The 9,819-nt window shown below is 44.6% G+C and overlaps 1 protein-coding gene across 1 annotated transcript in view; it reads left to right on the forward strand.

Annotated features, from left to right (window-relative positions):
* Positions 1-1,248: 1,248 nt before the first annotated feature.
* The window catches only part of siah1 (siah E3 ubiquitin protein ligase 1), a 9,768-nt gene continuing 1,197 nt past the window's right edge, over positions 1,249-9,819 (forward strand). Inside the window, exons 1-3 of the mRNA XM_083894179.1 lie at positions 1,249-1,305; positions 7,373-7,554; positions 8,108-8,404. Coding sequence (XP_083750305.1) covers positions 1,296-1,305; positions 7,373-7,554; positions 8,108-8,404 — 489 coding nt within the window. The 5' untranslated portion in view covers positions 1,249-1,295. The remainder of the gene's footprint in view (positions 1,306-7,372; positions 7,555-8,107; positions 8,405-9,819) is intronic.

Here is a 9,819-nt window from a genome sequence, read left to right on the forward strand (position 1 = left end):
TAAGCTCTAGGGAGACTGCTTTCAGCATCCGATATGATACTGGTATCACAACGGCGAGCATGTAAAGATACCAATATTAGTCCGGTACAGACTTTGTAAATCTTTAAACCCTCTTATGATCGTCATGATATTCAGGCCGCCTGGATTTATTTTGATTTTATGGCTGTAGAATTGTTCTTCTGCGCCTTTTCCCAAGATAACTTTCACTTACGATATCTGGCAGTTATTCAACCGTTGAGGAATCACGGTACTGAGAAGCTGACGCCGCAAACGTGTGACGCACTGGTGAATCTCGTCTGTGATTAGACGGTATTTACGCTAAAGGCGGGGTCAGATCTGTAGTTTTTTAAATTTTTAGATATTGCAAGCGGTCAAAAGGAGTTGTGGTAATGAGACGTACGCGTGCCAAATCCTGTCGGCGACTACAGTAGTAACGGAAGGGATAATCAGCCTAGCTACCAATTAGGGATGGGGCCGATCCGATCCCGGGTTCCGGTACAGACGTTTTTGACGCATCGGAAATATCAGATCCAACTGTAGAGATCTGATCCGATGATAATGTCTGCTGAAATGTCTCCACGAGTGATACCCTGACTGCTCTGCTAGCTGGCTGCAAAAAGTGGAATGGATTTCCTATACGGAGGCGTGTCTGAATGAGGGCGTGGAGTAATGATGCCCGATCCGTTCGGGAAGCCCATTCCACAGTTTACAGTCAGCTAGCAGGTAAGCATTGTTGACCAGGAGTTAAGAAAATCAGCTCGTCTGCAGGTCCTCTGCAGCCGTCACCGTTTTAAAACGCCTGCTCGCCAGAGTTTATGTTAGCCGGAATATGCCGCTTTTGGCATCATTGTCATATTTATAATGGTTGTTCAGCTCGAACGGATGGTCAGTAATTGCACATAACTACTACAAGGAGGGTGTGTTCCTGCACGTTTGTGTTTTTTTCTGGCATAAACGCTGACCTTGTCAGGACCAGTAGTCCTTATTGTGACCAAAACCTGGTCCTAATAAGGCAGGACGTCATTTTTGTGGAGCTTTGTGTTGTGTTTACGTTCAGATTTGGGTTAGGCATTAGCTGGGTAAGGTTAGGAATAACACTTTGCTGGAAGTCAACACTGAGGATGTGAAACCCTGCGTGTGTGTGTGTGAGAATGAATCATAGAGCGCTTAATATTTCTGTTTCTTGTTGCTATTTTTTCCTCGAAAAACCAGTTTGTTTACCCTGTTTTTTTTCCTCCCACCTTTCAGAGGTCCCCACATTTCAAGAGAAGACGAAAGCCTTACTTGGAAATCTTATGGACGAAGGTCAGTATTAATGTTTCCCCTCTTGTTCACGTGTGTTTGTTTTTCCTCAGCGACTTCTTCTGTCTGTCGAGCTCACGCTGTTTGGGCAGCACCGCGATCACCGTGTTCTTTTTATTTTTTTACCTACAACACAATAAAGTGCGCCTGTCTGCGAAACAGCCTTTCATTCTGCTCCTTTGCTGTGTGCCGAGTCATTGTTTATGTCTGCTCTCCTTTCTGCTGTCATCCTTCACGCCGCCGCCATAAAAGACACACACAAGCATGGTGCTGTTTTTCGGAGCTGACTCACTCATTTTCTCTCTCCTCACTCTAATGTGAGCCCGTGATTCAATTCTGTTTTCTAACACCCTTTTGTTAAAGAAGCATTTTTGTTGTTATTTTGGAGGTTTTGCGCAAGCTCAGGTGTTGATATATGAAGAGACGGGGAAACGGTTTGACTGTTCAGGATGGTTTTGTTTTTTTTAGATCTACACGGGAGATAGCATACACTTGCAATCCTGGTTTGCACTAACTTTTAAGCTCATACTAGTCATGTTTACGTGACTCCCAATTTGTTAAAATGAGTCTCTAAAGTAACGATAAACTTACGCAGTACACAGGTACGCTGGTTATTTGTAGCGCTGCTCTTTTCGTTTAATAAACAGACCGCTCCAGTTCCACTGTAGGCGCGATAACGGCACTAAAGGAGCTAACTGGTAAACGGTGCCTGGATGGACTCTGGTGCCGCGGCATTTTACATGACGTCACACGTGTCGGTCGTCATGGAAATGCGTCATGCGTTAATGTGCGTTAACGTTGATGCCGTTAACAGCCTTTAGCGCGTTAACTAACGTGCCCAGTACGACTTTAAATTTAACACGATTCAGTCCCATTTAACACGTTCACAGGCGTATATAGACAGGTACGCTGGATGTTTGTAGCGCTGCTCTTTTCCTTTAATAAACAGACTGCTACAGTTCCACTGTAGGCGCGCTAACGGCACTAAAGGAGCTAACGTAGCTAACTGGTAAACGGTGCCTGTACTCCGGTGCCACGCGTCTTTTTCCGGTCAGACGCGTCATCATGGAAACGTGTCATTAGGTCTGGACAAGTTTGAAAAAATGTTTGCGTTGTTTCCAGACGATTATCTCACTTTCTGAAATGAAATATATATTAATACAAATCGAAACAAGTTACTAACGCAACATAGCTTACCTGTAGATGATATCAAACTAATCAAGCTGGCTGTAGAACCAGCCACCTATTGTCGGCCACGACAGTGTCATGGGTTATTTACAATAATAAGCATCAAACAATTGGTATTCAGATGTTTGAAATTTCCAGACTTTTCAGTCAATATTAGTCTGGAAAAGTATGGAATTTTGAAATGGAAAATGTGTAGGAACTCAGTGCTGGCTCATACTGTATATATTCTGGTCACTTAATATACTGTGTATATATTGTTGTCCTTCCTCGTGCAATACGTTATCTTCACCTTTACCGCCTTTGCTGCTGCGGCACTGTAAATGTCACCTATTGTCGGACTAATAAAGTGGGTTGGATCATCTTCATGTGGACAGATGTTAGACAATCCTTTTCGTAGACCTCGATTGTGTCCTTTTTTTTGAATGGCAAATTGGTCACTCCTCCCCTTAGTTTAGGGTTACTATATTTGCCGACAAATATTGTATTAGTTGCCCAATTGTGTTTATTTTTCACTTGGGAGCGGTAGTAAAAAGAGGAAATATTAATTATGCTGCGGTTGTAGTGAGTTGCTTTTTAGGGATTTGTGTGTGAATTTTAAATTAGTCAAATAAGATATTATCACGTCCTGTTTGCTTTGTAACAGCCATGGATGACCCACTTTCAAACAAACACATTCTCTCTCTTCTCCATTCTCAAACAACACAAAAGATTCAACGTGTGAATCCTTCCCTTTGTTGAATGTTGTAAGAAAGTAAAATTGGCAACAAAACAGCAACATCAACATCATTTTGGCTTATGTTGTCTTTTACGTTCAGACGTGTCTTTTTAATTATGTCATTGTTCACTCTGAAGTTTACTTCACTTCTTACAGAGGCCTTGCTAGGTGAAAATTCATGTTGTAAAAGCTATTTTTAAACCTCCTGCTAACAATCAGAGCACTGGTCTCTGCTTATCTGTACTTTGCCTTTATCTTCGCGGCGTCACCTCTTAGCATCCGTGTTCCAGTTGAAGCTGTGATGCTATGTTTATATCCACACACACATACTGTCTTTAGTTGGACATGTTGCTATTTGTTATTTAGCCTTACATGCTGCATGCTAGCTATTGTAGCTTCTAGGCTAGTTTTTAAAACCATTGTTCTGCTAAATAAAACGATTAAAACCCTTTCTTTTGACGTGGCGTGCTCAGAACTTTTTCTACCGCCGCCTGTGCTGCCATGTTTGCCTTTTTCAGTCCACCCCAAATTCCCAAGATCCTGTGTGAAGCTCGACCAATCAGGAGCAACGTGCTAATCACATCAGTCACAACTGAGCTGCTTTTTTTTTTTCCCTCCAAAGCATTTTGTGCTCCAGTGAAAAACAGAGCGCTAGTGTCCTCAGAATTCAGATATATTGTTTGATTTATTCATATGTAGCATTCCAAAAAATCTTTGACATTCTTATGGTTCTATCAACGCAATTAATTTGAATAAAGTTCTTCTGGGCTTCGGTTTGGCAAATCTCCTCCTCTCTGCCGTAAGATCATTAAACCTCCCCCTGTCCAGGCCTCCTGGTCCACGTCCAGTGTTGCTATATTTCACTTAGCATACATTAATTCAGCTCACTGATCTGCCGTCGGTGTTCATCACAGTGTTTGCTGCTCCCTTATGGCGCTTTTCCACGATGCACTTCTAGCACTACTCGACGACATGTACTAAATTAAAGAAACAAGAAAATGTTCACATTTTAGAAGCTAAAACGATCTTGTTTTAATCAAGAAAAAGGCTTCAAACCGATTAATTTGATTGATTATCTCGGCTCTATAGTTCAGATGATATGAATTTACAGAAGTATTTGCACTTCTTTACATCACAACACCGGCGTTGCATGCTCGCCGACTGTGACCGTGGCCTTGGCCCAGCACTACGTCCTGAGCTAATTTGGTTCTCACTGCCCCTCGGAGCTGCCGCTAGCATGCTAGCCAGCTAAGAGGCTCTATAAATAGCTGCTAAGACGGTGTCTCTATCGCAGCAGATGTGTTTACAGGCAGGCATGTGCGGCGTCAGTCAGCCGTTAGCCTCCACATCGGATCCAGTTCCCGCCTCTTCACTCGAGTATGATTTACCCCGAGGCGGCCACTCAGCGCTGTCAACGGCAAATAAAGACGCCAGAGACGGCGATTGTGACGGAGATAACGGCTTCAGATTTATCCTGAAATTACTATCTGGTAATGGTCTGAAATGTCGACGGGAAATCAATCAAACACTTGCACCAGGGCTAATTATTGGCTCCTTCATGTGTTCATAAAATACAGGTCACTATTGTTGGATCCTCTTCAAAAAACTTGACTTTGTACTAAGCCAATAAAATGCCGAAACATGATTTGTAGAGAAAAAAAAAAAAGGACCAACTTTGATAGTTCCTGGCTTCAAAACATGTATTTTATTTTTTTTTTATTTTTAATATTTAAATTGCTAAATTTAGCTGCTAGCTTTGGCAGCACTTTGCTGGTGGGTGTTAATTCCCCTGCTGTTGTGCTGTCTGTCTTCATAATGCCACACTTTATTACCACCACTTGATTTTGCTTCTCTCGTCTTCACCTCCCACTCACATCATCCTTCCTTCTGCTCTCTTGCTTTGGGATCTCCCTGTGCTGCTGCTGCCTCCTTCTGTCTCTTCGTCCCTTTTTTTTGTTTTGCTGCTCACTACGTCGAGACGAGCACCGTCATGATCCATCTGAACCGTCCGTCCGTCCGTTTTCTACCGCTTTATCCTCCACATGAGGGTTCCATGGATAGCTGCGCCAATCTCTGCTAACATAGGGCAATAGAAGCGGTCATGATCCATCTGAACCGTCCAACCATCCATTTTCTGTCTGCTTGAGGGTCGCGGGCGGGAAGCTGCGCCAATCTCCGCTGACATACGGCGATAGACGTGGTCATGATGCGTATGAACCGTACATCCATCCATTTTCTACTGCTTTATCCTCCACATGAGGGTTGCGTGGATAGCTGCGCCAATCCCTGCTGACATGGGGCGATAGACACGATCATGATCCATCTGATCCGTACATCCATCTTCTACCACTTTATCCTCCACATGAGGGTCACGCGTGGATAGCTGCGCCAATCTCCGCTGACATAGGGCGATAGACGTGGTCATGATCCATCCATCCATCCATTTTCTACTGCTTTTTCCTAGACGAGCGTTGCACGGATAGCTGCGCCAATCTACGCTGACATAGACGCGGTCATGATCCATCTGAACAACCCATCCATCCATTTTCTATCGCTTTATCCTACACATGAGGGTCGCGTGAGGAGCTGCGCCGATCTCCTCTGACATAGGGCGATAGACGCGATAGACATGTGGCCAGTCCATCCTAGGAACACTTGTAGAGACAAACGACCATTTACTCTCACACTCACGGTCAATTTACAGTGTCCAATTTACCTAATACCCATATTGCATGTTTTTGGCCTGTGGGAGGAAGCCGGAGAACCCACGCTCACACCGGGAGAACATGCTAACTCCATGCAGAAAGGCCTTTGTTTCGACCGGGTCGTGATCCTGAGTCTTGTTCCATCTGAACCACTCAACAAAATTGCTCCTTTTAGCTCCATGTCAGAAGTTTTCTAAGGTTATACTAACGCAGATAACACGGCGTGCCGGTGTAAACAGGGAGCAGATCTCTGCTCTTACCTTAACGCTAAACAACAGCGGTTAAAAGACCGAGCAGGGTTTTCTGTTTTTAGACGGTTGTTAAACGTTAGCAGAGCTTTTTTGTTTCACGGCTGATCGTCAAGTCACGGTCGATGAGAAGAAGCAATCAGGAAGTAAACGTGGGTAAAGTTTTCCAAAGGTCTCTGTTTTTGCTTATCCAGACTAATGGCTCTTTATCCATTATAGTGTTCTGATGAAGGACATGGAGCTGATGGTGTACTTGTTCGATTCTTGTGTCATGACTCTTTGTCATCTACCTCTTCTTGTGTTTGGAGTTGGTTTGATCCGTTTCGCTGTATGGTAGCTTTGATTTTTCTTACCTTAGTCTCCACGGTTTGCTTCGTTCCGTTTCCCTGATCGTGTACTTATTCGACCAAAGCTTTATTTATGCACACGACTGAGTCGTATGACTGTAGCCTGTCTATATAAAATGGAAGAACAACCCCAGGTAGCTGAGGAGGTGAGGGCTTGTGCTGTCATTCAACCCCCAAAACCTCTCATCTGAGAAACATCCTCTAATGCTGTATTGATTTTTTTCAGACATTTGTCCATTGTCGTCTGTCTTACTACACATACCTGTTCTCCACCTGCCTATCATTCTTCTCTGGCCTCTTCTCCAGCCTCTGGTTTTTTTCCCTTTGCCCTACAGGCCAAAACCACAGTCAACTACAAACCCGTTACCAAGGCAACTGCACAGCACGAGAGGAAACAGCAGCTACACACACACACACACACACACACAGAGCACATCTGAGTTCAGTTTTCTGCTCGGTTGTTATTGACCAAACCAAATCAATACATCTGTGGTACGCCGGTTGCCCGGGACAACAGCAGGTGTTGTACATTAGAAGTAGACCGATGAATTGGTTCGGGTACGATATTTGTCCTTAAGACAACAGACGTGATATATCGTACTGCTCGTCTTGGAAATGGAACGACCTACAGAGCGCTACCAGAACATGGTCTCCAAGAAGCTCTTGGAAGACCAAGCTCTTCCTAGAGCTTCTTCTGTCCTCACACTTACCTTACCCATATCTCCTTCTGCACTTCCTTCTGCTAAATGCTAAAATGCAAACCTAATCGTGATACCGGGAGATTTTCAACGTCTTCCCACGTTGTCGTCACGTGACCGGTTCGGTCTTGTCTGACTCCATGTCTTTCTCTTTCTTCTGCCCGACCAGAAATGAGTCGCCAGACTGCCACCGCGCTGCCCACAGGAACCTCCAAGTGCCCCCCCTCCCAGCGCGTGCCCACCCTGTCGGGCACCACGGCCTCCAACAGTGACCTGGCCAGTCTGTTCGAGTGTCCGGTCTGCTTCGACTATGTCCTGCCCCCCATCCTGCAGTGCCAGTCGGGACATCTGGTAGGTTCAGTCCAGCCTGGACATGACTATGCTCGTTTGTTGTTGTTGTTGTTGTTGTTGTTGTTGTTGTGGATCTGATTAACTCCTGGTTTTCGATAAAGCTGCCCGAATCTTCAGAGATTCAGAGATGTTCCACAGTCTGTGTCCCCTCATTTTTAATGTTAGGCCATGTTGAATTCTTTAGAGCTAATGACTAAAACGGCTAATAAAAAAAAAAGTAAAGTAAATGTTTTCTATCGATATTGGAAGTTGGACGTAAACGCTAATGTTTCGGGCTGCAGCACAGGTCCATAAAATATCAGAAAATGTTGAACCTGGAAATAATGATGTTTTCTAATGTCTTATTTTGTCCAAAATGCATGAAACTGATTTAGTTTTAATGATGTGTTATATGGAGCAAAGAAACCACAACATTGTTGTTGGGTGGCAAAATAAGTGTTGTTGAAAAATATTCAAACGTCTTCTCAAACAAAGATGTGTGGCCATCTGCCTAGTTAGGTTGTGGCGAAAGGAAAAACAGGGGAGACTTATTTTACTCGTTTTTCCCCGTCAGGTATGCTCCAACTGCCGGCCAAAGCTCACCTGCTGCCCGACCTGTCGAGGTCCGCTGGGCTCCATCAGGAACCTGGCCATGGAGAAGGTAGCGAACTCGGTCCTGTTCCCCTGTAAATACGCCTCGTCGGGCTGCGAAGTCACGCTGCCGCACACCGACAAGACGGAGCACGAAGAGCTGTGCGAGTTCCGGCCGTACTCCTGCCCGTGTCCCGGCGCCTCCTGCAAGTGGCAGGGCTCGCTGGACGCCGTCATGCCTCACCTGATGCACCAGCACAAGTCCATCACCACGCTGCAGGTGAGACGCCGCGACTCTGGCCGTAACGTCTATTTATTTATCTGTATACACAATAACAAGGGGATGGATCAAGACCACCTTTTCATGACTCATACCACGTTCTTAAAACATAACGGTGGGTCAAAACTTCTATGATAATCTATACGCCAGAGCAAATATGGACATTGATGTCAATTATTTGGACCAATTTCTGACTGGAACCTTGAAAATAATGTATAACTACCAGGGGAATTAGGTTAAAACACAGCTAATTTAGTTTTGTGTTAGCTTAAATGTGTCTTTAAAGAGACCTCTTAAACTTGTACTAATATCTTTGTGAGGTCCAAAACCCTTTTTCAGGGTTAAGACCTGGTTTTAGGGATCAGGCATCCTTGAACGTTTTTGAAAATTGCCCCCATTGAAAGTGCTTGAATTTTGTGCCAGAAAGAAGCGACGTTGATATTTAGGTCAGCGTCTCCCTTGTTCGTTACATCGCCACCTACTGTTTCATGTGCCCCGCGTTACTTGACATACGTAGACTAGTGGAGTCGTAATTTACTAGCAGGGTTATGGACACTGTCTGCTGTCTCTCTCTCGCTCTCTCTCTCCGCCGTTGACGTGAGATTTCTTGCAGAACAGTGCGCGAGTAAAGTTAAGCAAAAAGAGCGCAAATGGCGTCGCAATGACTGGGAAATGAAAATCCCAAGATCTGTGTCATTAACAGAAAATGACTTGAATTTGAGGGGAATTAGGCTACGTGCACAATGGCACATCCGCGGCTTCTGGTACGCTAGTGAAGTGCTAAGTCGTAGAGTCAATTTTATTCGTAAAAAATTAGCGGATTTCGGATACAAGAGAGGCGGTTATCGTGTCAAAAAGTCAGAGCGCCAGCCCTACGTTGTTGTGTACGAATTTGAAAATCCAATGATCTCTGTCTCTGTGTCGGAACATTTGGTCCTTGAATTTGAGGGGAATAGGCTACGTGCACAATGGCACTTCCGCCTAGCAACCGCGGCTTCTGGTACTCTAGTGAAGTGCTAAGTCGTAGAGTCAATTTTATTCGTAGAAAATTTGCGGATTTCGGATACAAGAGAGACGGTTAGCGTATCAAAAAGTCAGAGCGCCAGCCCTACGTCGTTGCGTACCCCTTTGTACGAATTTGTCTCGGTACAATAGTACGATAATCTTTTATACGTCCTTTACCGCAAGTTAAACCGACCTACCGGAAGCTGCCCAGCGTACAAGAGAGGCGATTATCGTATCAAAAAGTCAGAATGTCAGAACGCCAGCCCTACGTTGTTTTGTACCCCTTTGTACGAATTTGTCTCGGTACAATAGTACGATAAACTTTGTACTTCCTCTACCGCAAATTAAACCGACCTACCGGAAGCTACCCAGCGTCCCTGGAAGCCACGGTTGCTAGGCGGAAGTTTTAT

Source organism: Microchirus variegatus, assembly GCF_963457635.1.
Source record: "Microchirus variegatus genome assembly, chromosome: 8".
NCBI classification, from domain to species: domain Eukaryota; kingdom Metazoa; phylum Chordata; class Actinopteri; order Pleuronectiformes; family Soleidae; genus Microchirus; species Microchirus variegatus.